Source organism: Phascolarctos cinereus, unplaced genomic scaffold (assembly GCF_003287225.1).
Source record: "Phascolarctos cinereus isolate Bilbo 61053 unplaced genomic scaffold, phaCin_HiC Scaffold_4;HRSCAF=312, whole genome shotgun sequence".
Taxonomy (NCBI): Eukaryota; Metazoa; Chordata; class Mammalia; order Diprotodontia; family Phascolarctidae; genus Phascolarctos; species Phascolarctos cinereus.
In genome coordinates, this window is record NW_027555847.1 from 213,458,091 (window position 1) to 213,477,078 (window position 18,988).

General features: G+C 39.2%; 1 protein-coding gene across 1 annotated transcript in view; it reads right to left on the minus strand.

The window, feature by feature from the left end:
• TMEM130 (transmembrane protein 130) overlaps positions 1 to 18,988 on the minus strand; it is a 55,549-nt gene that overhangs the window by 17,952 nt on the left and 18,609 nt on the right. Inside the window, exon 2 of the mRNA XM_020965233.1 lies at positions 1,460 to 1,544. Within this exon, the coding sequence (XP_020820892.1) occupies positions 1,460 to 1,544 (85 nt within the window). The remainder of the gene's footprint in view (positions 1 to 1,459; positions 1,545 to 18,988) is intronic.

Below are 18,988 nucleotides of genomic sequence, written 5' to 3' on the forward strand. Positions count from 1 at the left end.
TATGTCCTGTAAAAATAGTTAACAGGGAAATAGCTTGAGTTGATGGCTAGCTTTGTTTAATGTCTTATGAAATTTTCAGGAACAATCCAAGCATAACTGTTAAGAACATTTGTATTTAGTTGATGTAAATGGAATAAAAGTTTTATGAATAGGAAAAAATAAAGGAAAAAAAACCCTTTCTGATGAGACCCCATCCCACCCAAAATTAAAAAAATAAACCAAACCAACTATTGTCTACTTAGACTGCACTTAAAAATAAACATTTCCAGATAGTAATCACACATATACTAGAGGGGCTCCTTTTTCACTTCTTTCTTTCCTCTGCAGACAACTGCTAGGTGTAGCCTACAGAGGGGACAGCAAGTGGATGAGAGACAAGAATACATGTGCAGACACTTTAATGGGATGACATTTTCAAATACAACACATTACTGGACCAATGGACCCATTGTCCAGAATCCCTAGATATCAAGCCACTTCCTATGTGGTCCAAACCTAGGGGTTGTGAACTTGCTTTTTTTTTTAATATGTTGAGAACAATTGCAATACAATTGGTTTCCTTTGTGATCCTATGTATTTTATTTTATGGATTAAAAAGTCATTCTGAGAAAGGGACCATGGGCTTCACCAGACTGCCAAAGGAGATCATGACACAAAAAAGGGTAAGAACCACTTCTTTAAAGGCTATTATATGACAGAAACTGTCTTCAGATGGTCACTCAGAACTCAGAACTGGAAGTGACCTTAGAGGCCTTCTCCTCCTTTATTTTACTGATAAGAAAACTGAGGCCCAGAGAAATGAAGTGATTTGCCCAAGGTCACATACGTAGGAAATGTTAGAAGACTGGTATAAACCTAGTCAGTTGGTCAACAAGCATTTATTAAGCTCCTACCATGTACCAAGTACTATGCTAAGTGCTGGGTCCTTTATCTTTTCCACTGTACTCTCTGCCTAGTGACAAGGAAAGTTGATAATCTCAGATCATCAGAAATCCAGATCAAGGTTAAATCCCTATATGAGCAGTAAGACTGCACTTTATACCTCTGCTAGCCAACTCACAAACACAGCCTACCATGGGGCAGAGAAAGGGAGAGAAGGAAAGAAGAAGAGAGCAAGGGAAGGCATTTTTTGAACCAATCAGTATGATGGCCAGTAAACACTAATCTTACTTTCATTAACCCCAGTTAGAACAGGGGATCTGGGACTGAGGAGGAGCTACTGCAGAGCCTGGGACCTAGAAGGTACCTAATAAAGGTTTGTTGATTGATTGATTGATGTATGATTAAGTGAGGGTTTTCTCCTACATAGCTCTAGAGGACTGGGCATAGCTGCTCCTGCTGGAGCTGAGAGGGGGAAAAACAGAGTAAAATAACAAATATTTTACTAAGAATCTGAGCAACACTATAGAAAAGTGGTGTAATAGGGAGATTAGAAAATAGTAGTGCTCTTGTTTCTTACCTCCCAGTGATATGCAGAGAGAAGGTCACACTTTGCATCACTTTTGTCTCATTCAATCCTGAGACTTGGATGCTTCTAATAGCATCTGAAACATAGAATTTAACAATTTATCACAAACAGGTAGATGTTAGCCACAGATGACCCTATGTGAGGTGAACTGAAAAAAAAAATTTTAATCTGATTCATTAGGATTGACTTTGAGGGGTATGGGAGGGAGGAAGAGAAGATTTATAGTCTGAAATCATACTGACATACAGTGGCCCTAAAAGATTCCTGGTTTGTACAGAGATAGGATAAAATTGGATGAAAGGCATAGTCAATGTTGGATAAGCCATAAAAAGGCAGTCACACTAATGGACTGTTGATGGAGCTGGGAATTGGTATTACTATTCTGAAAAGCAATTTGAAACTCTGAAAGTAACTAAATTGTGCATTCCCTTTGACTCTGTGGTACCACTACTGAGTTTTTATAAAACCCCAAGGAAGTCAAAGATATAATAATAATAATTAATATGATATGACATAACAACATAACACTAATATAATACAATAACTAGCATTTATATTGTCCTTTAAGGTTTGAAAAACACTTTAAATATATCTCATTTTATCCTCCCAACAACCCTAGGAGGTAGGTATTATTATTATTATCCCTATTTGACAGATAAGGAAACAGTGCTAAAGCTGGATTTGTGCAATTTTGCACATCAAAGCTATTCTTCTTTGTTTACCTCAACCTGTGTTTTTGCATTCCATTGGTACATTGACTCTTATAACAAATACGCTTTACTTTTTTATCTCTAATTTGTTTTATTTCTGCTTGGTTTAACATTCTAGCTTTCCCAACCAGGTGAAGTGGAATTAAATTGTGCAGCACTACGAGGGAGTAATTGCTTATAGCAACAATACCTTTCTAGATGTTATTTCTGTGTCGTTGTTGTTCATCTTTTGTTTTGGAAGAGGGCCAATGACATCACTGGTGACATACTGACTTGCGAATGGATTGGATTTAAGTGCAGCAGAGTTGCTCAAAGTCACCAGGCTCATTCTCTCTCTTCCTGGGTCATTGAAGTCCAGTGGCTGGACAAAAGTCAAGATGATTGGCCATGGCCTGGGATGCAGTGCACGACCTTGATGTCTTTGATGCCTGACCAAGCCTGTAAGCACTCCACAGCATCTACTTCAGCCCTCTTCATGGCCACTGGAACAAATTGTTCTCATCTGCCCATTCCAGTGGGGAAGGTCTTCACGTCTCCCTAATTCACTGCCAGGTTTGAGGCCTATTGGTTACCCTCAACTTGGTTTAGCTGTCTGCCAAAAAGGTTTACCAGGGTGTGGCCACCACACACGCTACAGCTTCTTAGAGCCACAGTTGAGAGTTGGGTGAAGGCCCTGAAAAGGGCTTGGCGTGCACTCAGAGCAGAGGTGCAACTCCTCCTGAATACCCCACACACCCCTATTTCTGTGTACCTTTGTAACCAATATATCTTAGAAGCCAGAGGGAACCCCTGGAGTTTAATAAGTAGGGCAATAACACAGACCTGTGCTTTAAGAATTTCATTTTTGCAACTGTGCAGAAGATGAGCTGGAGATGTTGCAACCCACCCAATTTGTCTAAGATCACACAGTGAGTCCCAGCATAGCTGTAACCTAAACCTAGTCCTAATTTCTAGGCCAAGGGTTTTCCACTAAAACAAGTTTAACTCAGTGCCAAGATTCTTTGAGTTTCCTCGTCCTGCTTCTCTGCCAGTAATTCTATCTTCATCTGTGGGTGATGAGCTCTAGCCGACAGAAGTGACGCCATTTTTGTTCACTGATTGATCCTGTGTTCCTATGTACCCAACAACTGACTTGGCCAGCTACATTTAGGGATAGGAATGGAAGGTTAGCAGAGTATCAGTTTAGCAAACTTCATCTAATCTCGGTTAGCAAACTTTACTAATCACAGCATCCTTGTGGTCGATAAGGGGGGGTGGGGTTGCAGTCCAGTGCACCTTCTGACTGAGTGCCCCTAAACTCTCCTTCCTTCTCAGTTCTTGTGATTCTGGCCAGGAATCACAATCAAATACAAGGGCAGGGACCCAGGAGATCTGGGCTCTCAATTGGAGTACTAGTCTGCTGTATGTCCAAACCATTGTCATCATTGTGTTCCTGTACTCTGAAGGCTGAGGGAACCACACACATACTTAAATGTCTGTGAGTAATCAACTGCTTGACTCGTGATCCTTTGAGGGCTTAAGCTCCTTCTCCATATCTCTTCATCCACAAATCCCTCATAATCTTCAAGGAGTAGAAGCTAGGGGAGGGTGCTACAAAAGGGATTCATGCCTATGGTACACTAGATGGCCTCTAAGGGCTCTTGCAAATTCAAATGATACTTAACACAGAGTTCAGCAGGCATTCTCTCTCTATCAGCAGCCTTACATACCTTCAGCCCACTTTCTTTGATTAGTACCTTTGTCAACTTACATGAAAATAGCAATATCTGACATTCATATTTAAGGGTTACAAAGTACTTTACATGGAGGAATGGGAGACTGGGTCTCCTCACTCAGGCTGAAGGTACAGCAGCTGTTTAAACATTTTCAGTCATGCTCAACTCTTCATGATCCCTTTGGGGTTGTTTTTTTGCTTGTTTGTTTGTTCTGGCGAAGATAGTGGAGTGTTTTGACATTTCCTTCTCCAGCTTATTTTACAGATGAGAAAACTGAGTTAAACAGGGCTAAATGATTGGCCCAGGGGTCACACAGCTCTAAGTATCTGAAGCCAGATTTGAACTCAAGTCTTCTGATTCCTGATTCAGTGCTCCATCCACTGTACCACCTAGCTATCCATTGCACCACCTAGCTGCCCACTCATGGGCCTAATCCCCATACTGATCATCATGGAAGCTTTGACCTGTTCTTATTTGTTTGTCCCTCCTTAGGCAGCCTGGTAGCCCTCCGATCCTAGGGGCTCATCATTTTGGTGCCAGACCCACTATAGACTATCGGCTTTAGCCCTACTGTAACTCAGAACTCTTGGACTCAAGTGATTCACAAGCCTCAGCCTCCCCAGCATCAGAGATTATAGGAGTATACCACCAAGTCTGGCTCCCCATTGCCTTTTTGTGAAAAAAAAATTATCGATGTCTTTTTTTTCATATTGTCATAGTTTTCCACATAATTCCTCTTTTTCCTTCTCAGAGAACCATCCCAAATAACAGAGAATTTTTAAGGAGGGGGGGATCAGCACAACGGATCAATATATTGAAAACATGTGCAATATGTAACATCCATGGACTTCCCACCTCTGGTCAAGGTGAGCTGGGGGTTTCCCTCTAATATCTCTTCATTTTTGAGTCCCACTTGAGCTTCATAAGTTTACAACATTCACTTTTTATTTGTGTGTGTGTATATAGTTCTTTCCATTTATATCATCATAGCAATTGTATCTATCTATTATTTTCTTGGCTCTATCTACTTCACCCTGTATCAATTCATATAAATCTTTCCATGCTTCTTTATATTCATCACATTTGTCATTTTTTACAGCACAGTGATATTCCATTATTTATATACCACAATTTGTTTAGTCATTCCCCAATCAATGGATACCTATTTTGTTTCCAATTCTTTGCTTTCACAAAAAGTACTGCTATAACTATTTTGGTGTCCCCACAGGACTTTTTTCTTATCAATGGCTTCCTTTGGGTATAAGCCACATAATAGAATCTCTGGGTCAAAGGGTGTGGACATTTTATATAGACTTTATTTGAAAAATTCCATATTGTTTTCCATAATAGTTGTACCAATATATAGCTCCACCAGCAATCATCAATGTGCCTATCGTCCTCCAACCCTTCCATCACTGATTTGCCATTTTTGGTCATCTTTGCCAATTTGCAGGATGCAAGATAAAACCTCAGACTTGACATTTCTCTTATTAGTGATTTGGAGCATTCTTTCATGTGGTTGTTAATACTTTGCTATTTATTCTTTTTTTGAGAACTATTTGTTTATATTGTTTGACCAAGTGAATTGTCTGGGAGTAGGATTCTGGACTGTATATCAGATGCCTTAATCATTAAAATCCTTCCTAAGGGGAGGATCTCCAATTTGTTAAATAAGAGATCATGTCATGTGCGTGAATGTTGATAGTTGTTGTTTTATCTTTCCTTGATCTGTTTTCCAGGTCACTTGTCTTTGATAGGAGATACCTTATATTTTCTTCTATTCTTTCAATCCTTTAATTTTGTTCTAATATTTTTTATTGTTTCATGGAGTTATTGACTCTTGGTTGGTCCATTCTAATCTTTAGAGAGCCTGTTTCTTGGGTAAGTAAGTAAACTTACTACCATCTTTTCTAAGATATTAATTTTCCTTTCAGGTCTTTCCCCCATAGCTTTCCTGTCATTTATAATCTCTTGCTTCTTTTCTTCTAGGCATTCTTGTAGTCCTTGCAGCCAAGTCATTTTCTCCTATGAGGCTCTGTTATAATTGTGGTCTTATCTCTTCCTCTGGGTTTTTCTTTTGGTCTATTTTTGAAACATAATATTTCTTTCTTCTTTTTTTCTTTTTAAATTTTTATATTTATTTTATTTTATTTTTTGGTCACATTTTGAGTTCTGAGTTGTCTCCCTCCTTTCCTCACTTCCTCCCAACCCCACATTAGAGAAAGCCAACATTTGATATGGATGCATATGTGGAACCATAGAAAACATACTTCCACATGTCCATTCTTTCTCTGGAGGTGGATAGCATTTTCCTTCATAAGTCCTTTGTACTTGATTTGAATGTTCACATTACTCAGAATAGCTTGGAAATTCATAGTTACTCTTTAAATAACATTGCTGTTACTATATACAACATTCTCTTGATTCTGCTTGTTTCCCTCTGCATTATGCAGATCTTTCCGTTTTCTAAAATCAACCTGCTCATCATTTCTTATAGCACAATAGTATTCCATCACAATCATATGCCACAACTTATTCAGCCATTCTCTAATTGATAGGCATCCCCACAATTTCCAGTTCCTTGCCACCACAAAGAGAGCTGCCATAAATATTTTTGTACACATGGAGAATTTTCCTTTTTCCCTGGTGACTTTGGGAAACAAAACTAACAATGGTATTGCTGGGTCAAATGGTATACACAGTTTTACAACTCTTTGGGCATAATTCCAGATTGCTCTCTTGGATCAATTGATAGCTCCACCGGCAGGGTATTAGTGTCTCAAATTTTCCACACCCCCTCCAGTATTTTTCATTTTCCACTTCTATCATTTTAGCCAATCTGATAGATATGACATGGCACCTCAGAATTGTGTTAATTTGCATTTTTCTAATCAATAATGATTTAGAATATTTTTTCATCTAACCATAGATAACTTTGATTTCTTCTTCCAAAAATTTCGTATTCATAACCTTTGACCCCATACTATTTCTTTATACTGCCTTGTACCTTCTTTTGTTTACTCATATCTCTAGCTTTAGCTCTTGATTTGGAGCCTTTCCCACTATGGTGCTCAAGCCGTGTTTGGTCCTGACTTTGCTTTCCTTGGTAACTGCTGGTACATTCCAGTTCTTTTGCTATGTCTACCCTTAGAATGCTGGCAGGCTTCAGGGTCCCTGAACAGATTTTGCAATTTGCCTGTCATGTATTTTAAAGGAGAAAACTATAATTTGGAATGTGAAATGAAAAGGGGCCTACTTTAGATTTAACCAGTAAAGCCATATAATCTAAGCGTATAAAATAGAAATGAAAATAGTTCCATAATTCTCAGACTATTAAACATGGTAATTAGAGTCTATACGTTTTTCTTTATGTTTTGTAGAACTGTTAATATAATGGTCTTTGTAGGGAATCTCAAAATTCCTGAGGAAGGATGCTATTTTCATAATCCTGATGTTTATATCTTTAGGTTTATTGTGTTTATTTATTTATTCCTATAGAAGATGTGGTACTTATAATACAAAGACTCCAAGGGGACCTATATCTTACAATGGTGTTCCTTTTACTAACAATTTCCATCCAGAAGAGGCAGAATGAAGTAGTGAGTAGATAGCTGGCCTCAGAGCCAGAGTGGGTTCAAATCCCACCTCAGATACCTATTGGCTACGTGACCCTGTGATAGTCCCTTAACCACTCTCTAAGGCTATAAGTTTCTGAACAGTGACCAATCTGCTTTAGTAGAGGGAGGTTCTTTGCTAGGAGTTCCCCAAACTAATGAAATCACAGAATTTGCTCCAAATTACGAAAGTAAAGAAAATGCAAATCATAACAGTTCTAAGGCTTCACTTTACACCTAGAAAATTGGCAAAGAAGACAAAAAGTAGAAATAGCTAGGTAATGCAGTGGATGTGATGGGGTCCAGGCTCTCTTTGTGGTAGTAAGGAACTGGAAATTGAGGGGATACTCATCAATTAGAGAATGGCTGAATAAATTGTGGTATATGTTTGTGATGGAGTACTACTGTGCTATAAGAAATTCCCCTGAGGCATCACCCCAGCATTCTTCTCAACTGGCCTTTTATTGCGGCTACACCCAATCTCTATTACCCTTAACCTGGCCCAGCCCTTCATTGCCTACTACCTCCCCTGGCTACTTCCCACCCTTGATCCTATCTAGCCCCCATTCTAGACCTCCCAGTCACTCCCATCAAGATTCTCCCTAGACCCCTCCTTCAGTCACCCCAGCCTACTGGCCACTCCTAGATTCCTCCCATAGTCTTTCTGTATATGAGGTCCATCTTGTCTCCATTAAAGTGCTCAGATTCTTTAAGAGTCTAGCTAAGTTCTCAGATTCTCAAAATCTAGCCAATGGCTGAGATTTACTCTATGCTACTTGTCAATATAAACATCACAAATGTTCAAATTCCTTAAGAGTCTGGACAATATGGGGAATCTTTAATAAACCTTGTCTTTGGTTGGAAAAAGGCTTGGGTTGAATTCATTTGGGCAGGCCCCCTGTATTGCTATCCTAGCACCCCTAAACCTCTAGACTTCAACATATATAGTTCCCTTAACCTCAACATTTTTATTCCTTGAGACCAGAAAAACTGTCTAACCTCACTCTTCTCCAACCAAAACTGGAAGAGTGAGACTTCCTGTCTCCCTTCTCAAGCCCCACTTTCCACAGAGCTTTCAGGGCTTTTTCCCCTAAGGGAATTGCCTGCCTCCTCTAGTGGGACAATTAGGGTGTATGTTTCATTCTCCATTTCAGATCTCAGTCAGGTTACAGAAAAACTGGGACAATACTCAGAAGATCCCACTAAGTTTACTGAGGGTTCTAGGGCAGTGTCCCTACAATTCGAGCTTTCTCGGGGTGATTTGCCTATCTTCTTCTCCACCTGTTGTACCACTGAGGAGAAGAGGAGAATTGAGGAATAAGCCCAAAAATTTGGGGATTGTTTTGCTACTGATGACCCCAACAAAATACCCCCCAAGAACAGCTGCTGTTCCCACTAGTGACCCGGGATGGGATTATCAGAAGAGGATAGGTGAAAGAGAGACCATGTGGTAATTTGCTTGTTCGAAATCCTAAGAACAGATGGAGTCCTGGGACCTGGAGTCAGGAAGACCTGAATGCAGATCTGACCTCAGACACTTACTAGCTGTCTGACTCTCAGCAAATCATTTAACCTTAATCTGCCTCAGTTTACCTACCTGCAAGATGGAGATAATAAAAGCACCTACCTCCTGAGATTATGAGGATCAAATGAGGTCATATTTGTAAAGTTCTTTACAAACATTAAAGCTCTATATAAATAAATGCTAGTTATTATTATTATTATTATTACAATCAATATTATTCTAAAATTAAGTGTGGGAAACAGCATGGTACAGATGAAAGAACATTGGATTTAGAGTCAGAAAACCTGGATTTAATTCCTGGCTCTGCCACTGGCCAATTCATTTATCTCTCAGGGCCTCAGTTTCCTCATCTGTAAAACAAAACTAGATGACATCTAAGGTCCTTTTAAAAAAGCTCTAAATTGGGGGCAGCTAGGTGGTGCAGTGTATAGAGCACTGGCCCTGAAGTCAGGAGGACCTGACTTCAAATCCGGCCTCAGACCAAACACTTGACACTTACTAACTGTGTGACCCTGGGCAACTCACTTAACCCCAATTGACTAAAAGCAAAAAAATAAACACATAAGTAAATGAATGAATGAACAAATAAATAAATAAAAAGCTCTAAATCTGCTCCTATGATCTGAAGGCTGTGCTGCTGTCTTAGAGTTAAATGTAGCCAGATTTCAGATTCACAGTCTGTTAAAGAGCTAGCGAGTTTGTCTCTTGCTTTCTCTTTTTCTTTCTAGAGATCACCATGATTAATTTTCTCTTTCCATTTATCTTTCTCTCTTAGAGACCACCTTTTCCAAAATCCTCATTTTACAGAGGAGAAAACAAAAATTCCAGGACTGGTATCAGGGCAGAGACTAAAACTTAAGACTCTTCACTCCAAGCTTAGCTTTTTCAGTCAGGTTGTTCAAATTTGGCCTTCTGAGATATGGCCGAGCCCTATGGGTTGATGCTCCTGGTCTCATGACTCAGCATAAGCAGCTGAACAGTAAATCACTAAACTCAACTGCACCAGGATGGGATGTCTAACAGCTTCCTCCTAGAAGAGTCTGTATTCAAAACAAAAAAAAAAGGTAGTGTGGGCTTACCTCCTCTAACCACAGAGTGAGAGGGGGAGGGCTAATTGCTGGCAACAATACAATTACTGCTTATATACATATTCCATTTCCCACCTGGGTGCTTCAGTGGAAGGCTCTTTTTTCCTCATCTCTGTCTTTTACAATCTCTAGCTTCTTTCAAGGTTCAACTCAAATATCACCTTCTACCTGAGGTGTTCTTGATTCCCCTGTTTTTAATGCTCTATCCAAACTCCTTATAACATCCATTAATTGATCCTACTTCCTTTCTCTGGAGTAACACAGAACAAGTCCCTAAGTTTCCAGAACAAAGCCAATAAGCATCAGTTTCTCTCATAGCAACACTCTCAATTCCAAGTGAAGCTGCATTCTGTATACTTATCTAGGAATACCTGCCTTTGGTCAGTCAGTCAATGAGCATGCATTAAGCACTAACTATGTTCCAGGCACTGTATCAAGCCCTAGGGGATAAGCAGCAAGACAAAAAACTGCCCCTGCTCTTGAGGGTTCATAATGTAATTGGAGAGTTAAGATGCAAATAAAATGCATGAACAAGCTGGGTAACATCATGATTGTTGCCTTTAGTTACTAAAATAATAATAATAATAAATATACAAAGTATTTTATATTTATAAACATATTTTATACACAAATATATTTTATTATAAATATGATTTATAAATTATATATAAACTAATAATAAAATAAAAATAATAATATAATAATAAAATGACTGACAGAACATGGTATCCTGTAGTGTGAAATGTAGAGTCACTTAAACTTATCAATGAGCTATATAATCCAAATTAAAAGGCTTTATTTAACAAATGATATCTATTGGAAGGAGCAGGTAGGTGGTGCAGTGGATGGAGCACCAGGCCTGGAGTCAGGAAGATCTGAATTTAAATCTGGCCTCAGACACTCACTGGCTATGTGACTCTGGGCAAGTCGCTTAAAACCCTGTCTTGCTTTAGTTTCCTGATCTGTAAAATGAGCTGGAGAAGGAAACGGCAAACTGCTCTACTATCTTTGCCAAGAAAACCCCAAAAGGGGGGTCACAAAGAGTGAGACTTGACTGAAAAATGACTAAACAAACAACCTATGGGAAAGGACCCCCTAAACACAATTCATCTATTCTTTTCTTCTTTAAAGTTATATATATATATATATATATATATATATATATATATATATATCAGTACAATATATAAGGCCCAATGGTAAAAAATATATATGAATAAATGTTAGGAACTGTGAATTAGAAAGGTGGGAAAGGACTGAGTCTCCTGAGAGAGAGAGTTCCACATTGGTCTGCAAACCTGTAATAACTCAGACAGTTCTGTTCACACACTGACAAGTTCCTCTTCTCCCTTCCTCTTTATCTCACAATCCCTTGACATTATCCCTGTTGCTTCCTCCTTTACTTCAGTTTCTGATGAGAGATGGCCCTTCTCCTCACCAAGACCATTGCCTCTATCTGTAACCTTGATTACATCCCCTCCCGTCTTCTTCAGCAGATTATCCCCATCGCTCCAGCTCTCTCTATAATCTTTAATCTCTCTCCACTGCCTATACAAACACACACACACACACACACACACACACACACACACACACACACACACACACACACATTTCCTATCTCTTGAAAAAAAATCCCTCACTAGTTTTCATTATCGATCCCTCCTCTCTTTCTCAGACAAAATTCTTGAAAAAGCTGCCTGTACACAGTCTCTTAATTCCATTTCTTTTATTCTCTTCCAAACCTTCAGCAATCTGGTTTCCAGCTTCAACAGAAATGACTCTTTCGGAAGTTACCAATGCTATTTAACCACCAGATCTAATGGTTTCTCATTCCATCCCTTTTGGGATTTTCTTGGCAAAGATACTGGAGTGGTTTGCCATTTCCTTCTCCAGTTCATTTTACAGATAAGGAAACTGAGGCAAACAGGATGAAGCGACTTGCCCATGGTTTCATAGCTAGCTCTCTGGAACATCTGACTGTCAAACACTCTGTCTTCCTAGATACACTCTTTTCTCTGGGTTTTTTGGTCATTTGATTTTTGTTGTTGTTGTTGTTCTCTCCCTGCCTTGTCAGGCTGTCACACCCATACTGTGTGTATACTTCAAGTCTCTGTTCTGGGCCCTCTTCTCTTTTCTGTCTATGCTATCTCACCCAGTGACCTCATCAGTTCTCATGGGCTTAATTATCTAGCCCTACTCACAATCTTGAGTTCCAGTGCCATATCACTAACTGCCTCATTGACATTTTGGACCATTAGTCCTACAAGTATCTCAAACATTGATTATGCCCAAACAGAGCTGATGATCTCTCCCTCTCCTCAAACCTACACCTCTTCCAAAGTTTCCTGTTTCTGTCAAAAATACCACCATCCTTCTAGTCACTGCACAGTCAGTGATCTCAGTCCTCAAATCCTTTTTCTCCCTTTTTCCATTTATCTAATTGTCAGACCTTATTGTTGCTATCTCCACAATAGTTATCACACACATCCCCTCTCTTTCCACTCATATAGCCACCAATCTTGCTCAGGCCCTCATCATCTCTATCCTAGACTATTTAAATTGCTTTATAATTGGTCCACTGGCCACATCCATCTTCCATAAAAGCCACCAAAGTAATTTTCTCAAACCATAAGTCTGATAAGTAAACCCTTCCACATCCTAACCCACAATAAACTCTAATGGCTCCCTATTACCTCTAGGATATTTAAAACTCTTCACATTCTGGCCCCTTCCCACTTTTGCAGACTTCTTATATATTAATCCAGTGTTGTCACATTCAAATAAAATATAAACCATATATAACGAGCCCTGTGAGCCACATACTGACTTAGAAAACTGCATATTAGTATTGCCTGTGTCTTCTTGTATTTCAATTTATTTTTAAAAATATTTCCCAATTAAATTGGAACACTACTGTATTGTTGGTGGAGTTGTGAACTGATCCAGCCATTCTGGAAAGCAATTTGGAACTATACCCAAAGGGCTATAAAACTGCACATATCCTTGGACCCAGCAATACCAGTTCTAGGTCTGTATCCCAAAGAGATCATAAAAATGGGAAAAGGATCCACATGTACAAAAATATTTAAAGTAGCTCTTTTTGTGGTGGCCAAGAATTGGAAATCGAGGGAATGCCTATCAGTTGGGGAATGGCTGAACAAGTTGTGGTATATGAATGTAATGGAATACTATTGTTCCATAAAAAATGGTGAGCAGGCCGATTTCAGAAAAATCTGGAAAGATTTACATGAACCAATGCTGAGTGAAGTGAGCAGAACCAAGAGAACATTGTACACAGTAAAAGCAAGGTGGAGAAACCAGAACCAGTAATCAGCTGTAACAAAAAGGAAGGTGCAGCTGTAGCAAGTGACTGGCATGACCAGCTGTCTACAGGAGTAAGTGACCTAGACAGAAATGAGGAAGTGTCTGGGAGAATATCTAACCACTGTGACAGATTTCCCAGCAGGGAGGAGTTGGTGTAGGTCCAGCAGAAGTGATACAGGCTGGAGTCAGTGGGAAGAGCAATGCCGGACAGTTGTCTTCGATGATTGGACTGGCAAGCATGGTGACTTCACCCTTAGTGGCTGGCTGGGCTGTCTGCCTTGATAGATCACACTGGTCATTGAAACCAGAAGCAGATAATACATGGTTTGTCCCACTACCTCAAGCACAATTTAAATTTTAAAAAGTATTGTGTTGCTTTAGCCCAAAAGATATAGTCATTTTAGATTAGAGTAAGTGATTGGCAAAGTAGGCAATGTGAGGAGCAACAAAAATTCCCCAAATCCCTCTTTTGGACAACTTGCCACAGTCACTGTCATTCCCACCATACCATATATCTCTAAAAGACTGCTAGAGCCACAGCTGGGGACCTAGACAGCCTGAACAACAGGCCTGAAATCGTCATGATCTCTGATATTTGGTGGTTGTACCAGGAGACCAAGGAGACAAAGACAAGGTTGAGGCCTGGAGCCCTTCTGGCATGTCTGAAGTCAGTCAACATGCTTTCTAGCACTTTTATTTTTTTTAGTGAGGCAGTCGGGGTTAAGTGACTTGCCCAAGGTCACACAGCTAGTACATGTCAAGTATTTGGTCTGAGGCCGTATTTGAACTCAGGTCCTCCTGACTTCAGGGCCGGTGCTCTATCCACTGCGCCACCTAGCTGCCCCCCTAGCACTTCTTAAAGGCAGTTTAGGACTACAGCAGGGGACAAGCCAATTCCTGGTGGGAAATACACAGGAGACAGAGATGGAACTGAGGTAAGCACCTGAGTTAGGCCACCAGGAAACAGAGGATGAAGACAGGGCAGCAGAAGATGGGCCTAACATCTTATCACAGGGAGAGGGATCAGGAACCAGCCAGTCAGTTCAGAATGGCAGCAGGATGGTAGATGCAGCATCCAGACTATAGAGGGGATAGGATCAGGAACTCTGTCTAAGAGTGAGGGAGAGGAGTGAAGCCTGCACCTAGCAGTCCCATTCCAGGAGCTGAGACTGAAGATGATTAAGAAAACTGAATATAATGATGAAATGCCATGGGGAAGAGAAGCCCAAGAGGTAAATGAAGAACATGAAAGTAAGTACACAAGAAGAACAAGCAGAGTCTAAAAAAAAAAAAAGAATGGTTTGGTCATAAGTACTCCAAATGTGGATGAAATAAATGAAAAACGATTTTTTAAGAAAGTGAATTTTTTTAAAAAAAAAATTGGTAAGAATAAATAGCTAAAATCAGAAGACAGAAAGTATGACCTCAACATTGTACTCTCTGAAAGACAGAATGGAGCAAATAGAACAGATAGTTCCTACCCTCAAGGAGATCACAGTCTAGTAGAGGAAAGACAACATATGAAAACAAGATGAAAAAGGTAGAGGAAGGAAGAGTACCCTAAGTCAGGGGGCAAGATGAAATCCTGCAGGCAGGTGGAAAATGATGAAGTGCCTGCCCGGGAATCCCTCCACATTCTACCTTCTTCAATCAGAGGGAAAGAGGGACCCAAGGGGCAGAAGGGATACTGAGAAGTTGTGAATTCTCCCATTGGCTTGTAACTGTCATTCTGGGAAGCATCTCATATGGAGAGGAGGCCTTGAAACTACTTCTCCAGGTACTGAAACTACAGCTACTATAAGAGCCAGAAAGGAAAGTTCTTGCCATCAAAGTCCTTAGCATTCTTAAATGGCTCAACATCTGAAACTGATATGATTTTGTCAGGATAAATGATGTTAAAGAAGAGGCATTATCAGTTTCTTTGCCTCAGCAACCTAAGGACCATGGGACTTTTCCATATGACTTGAAGATGGAACCTTCTATATGTGCTGTCTCTCTTATTAGAATATGAGCTCCTTGACAGCAGACTGTTGTTTTGTTTTGTTCTCTATTTTTAACCCCAGTATTTAACACAGTGTTCTGCATATAGTCCTTAACAAATTTTTTTCCATTCATTTATTTATTCATTCACTCATACATTCATGTACTTGTCTTCCTGGTTAGAATGTGAATTCCTTATAAGTAAGGAATGTTTTATTCATTGTATTTACATCACCAGTGCATAGTATAGGGTATGGCACATAGTAAACACTTAATAAAGGCTTTTTCATTCATTCATGCATTCACTCAATCATGTACTTGGTTTTTTTTTCTATTTCTTCTATTTATGTATTTATTTTTTAGCATTTTTCTTTCTAAAATTTGAGTTCCAGATTCTCTCCCTCCTTCCCACCCTTTCCCCACCCACTGAGAAGTCAAACAATATGATATAAATTATACATGTGAAATCAGGCAAAACATATTTCCATATTAGCCATATTGCAAAATAAAGCAAGAAAATTATACTCCAATTTGCACTCAGAGTTTGTCAGTTCTCTCTCTGGAGGTGGGTAGCATCTTTTCATCATAAGTCCTTTGCAATTGTAGTGATCATTGTATTGATCAGAATTGCTAACTCTTTCACAGTTGATCATCATTGTAACATTGCTGTTACTGTGCACAGTTATCTCCCAGCTCTTCTCACTTCACTTTGTATCAATTCATATAAGTCTTGTTTCCTTATCATTTCTAATAGCACAATAGTACTTCATCACAATCATATGCCACAAGTTGTTCAGCCACTCAATTGATGAGTATCCCCTCAATTTCCAATTCTTTGCCACCACAAAAAGAGCTACTATACATATTTTTGTACATATAGGTCTTTTTCCTTTTTCTTTGATATCTTTGGGCTTCAAATTTAGTAGCGGTATTGCTGGATCAAAGGATAGGCACAGTCTTATAGCCCTTTGGGCATAGTTTTAAATTGTTCTCCAAGATGGTTGGACCAGTTCACTACTCTACAAGCAATATACCTGTTTTCCTGCATTTCCTCCAGCATTTGTCATTTCTGATAGATGTAAGGTGGTGCCTCAGAGTTATTTAAATTTTCCTTTCTCTAGTCAGTAGTGATTTAGAGCATTTTTCCTTTTTTTTCAGTCCTCTTAAAGTGTTTTATTTTATCGTTAACATTTTTAAAAAGTATTTTGTTTTTAATTTGTGGAATAAAACAAGCATTTCTATAACATAGTATAATAAAAAAAGATAATTACATATGAAACTGTGAATCTACTATGTACAACTTGCTATTTCTTTTAAATATACAACAAAATTATCATGCAAATTTCTTTATTTCCATTTTTTTCTTCTTGCAGAGTTTTGTTTATGATATATAGGAATGCTGATGACTTATGTGAATTTACTTTATATCCTGACACTTTGCTAAAATTATTGTTTCAACTAACTTTTTAGTTGAATCTTTGGGACTTTCCAAGTATATCATCATATTGTCTGCAAAAAGAGATAGTTTTATTACTTAATTCCCTATTCAGATTCTTTCTATTTCTTTTTCTTCTTTCATTGCAATTGCTAGTATTTCCAATATAATATTGAACAATATTGGTGAGAGCAGGCATTCTTGTTTCACATCTGATCTTACTGGGAAGGCTTCTAATTTATTCCCATTACAACTAACGCTTGCTGATGGTTTTAGATAAATGTTTTTGTCAGTTTAAGCAAAAATCCATTTATACCATTACTTTCAAATGTTTTTAATAGATTTTTATGCATCTGTTGATATAATCATGATTTTTCCCCTCTAATCACTTTTGCTATATCCCACAAGTTTTGATATGCTGTCTCATTATTGTCATTCTCTTTAATGAAATTATTGATTGTCTCTATGATTTGTTCTTTAACCCACTCATTCTTTAAAATTAGGTTGTTTAATCTCCAATTAGTTTTTAATCTATGTTTCTTTGGTCCCCTTATTAAATACAATTTATTGCATTATGATCTGAAAAGCACACTTTCAATATTTCTGCTCTTCTGCTTTTAACTGTAAAATTTTTATGTACTAATATATAGCCAGTCTTTGTAAAGAGACCATGAAATGCTGAGAAAAAGGAGTATCTTCTTCTAGTTTTATTCAGTTATCTCCAGATAGCTATCATATCTAGCTTATCTAAAATTCTATTCATTTCCTTAACTTCTTTCTTATTTTTTTGGTTTGATTTATCTGGGGTGTGTTCAGGGAAGATTAGAACCTCTGGTGTGAAGGCTGCTGAGCCTTTTCAGGGCTGTTTTTCACTCTTGGTGTCCACCTGTTCCATCTAACTCTTACCTGTGGCTCCAAGAAGTTGTAGCATGTGCAGTAGCCACGTCCTGGTAAACCATTTCAGCAGACAGACTAAACCAGGTTGAGGGTAACCAAGGGGTCTCAAACCCATTGGTGAGTTAGGGGGGTGTCCACCCCAAGCATATGAAGACTTCCCCTAGGTAGAATGAGCGGATGAGAACAATTTGTTCCAACGGCCATGAAGGCAGCTAAAGCAGGTGCTGTGGAGCACTTAGAACTTGGTTAGGCATCAAAGACACCAAGTTCATCCACTGCATCTTGAGCCATCACCAGGCATCTTCATTCTGTCCTGCCACTGGATTGTGATGACTTTGGAGGAGAGAGTGAGGCCAATGACTTCATGCAACTCTGCCTCACTTAAATCCAATACACGCAAGAATTAAAAGACATCACTCATACCATTTTACCCATCTCAACGTCCTGTGGTGACAGGCAACTGAAGAAGTGGCAGGTGCCGATACACTGGGAGCTATAGTCACAATCCTGAACACAGTTGGCCCAGGCCATAAGGTCATTTTCTCACTACAAGCAGCAGTGGGATTTGGCAGCCCCCTAGGTGTCTGAGCAACCTTTCAACGATCATACTGCTCATTTCCTGCTGTGAGGAAGGGGCTAGAAAAGGTGCCCTAAATATTATCTGCTTACCCAACCCTGGCCTGATTACTGTAGCAGGCAGGGAATCCCACTCTGCAGCTGAAACACACAAAAAAATGTACAAAACCTTCTGCAAAGACAATTCCACTCACCATCGGCACATGGAATGTGCACACACTTATAGACAACACAAAATCCAGTAGACCTGAAAGACAAACAGCTTTTGTTGCAAGATAATTCAGTAGGTATCACATCCAAACAGTAGCCCTCAGTGAAAGAAGACTGGCAAATCGAAGGCCAGTTTACTGAAGTTGGAGCTGGATACACATTTTTCTGGAGTGGCCACAGTGAAGGGGAGCAGTGCCATGAAGATGGTGTAGGTTTTGCAATCAATACTGACCTAGTCAACAAGCTTGTATGCCTAACAAAAGGAGTGAATGACAGGCTCATGACAATGTGATTGCCAATTGCAGGAAAACATCATGCCACCATCATCAGTGCCTATGCTCCCACCATGACAAACGCGGATGAGGTCAAAGAAAAATTTTATGAAGTCCTGGAAACCCTTATCATCAATGTGCCAAAAGAGAGCAAGCTTATAACTCTGAGAG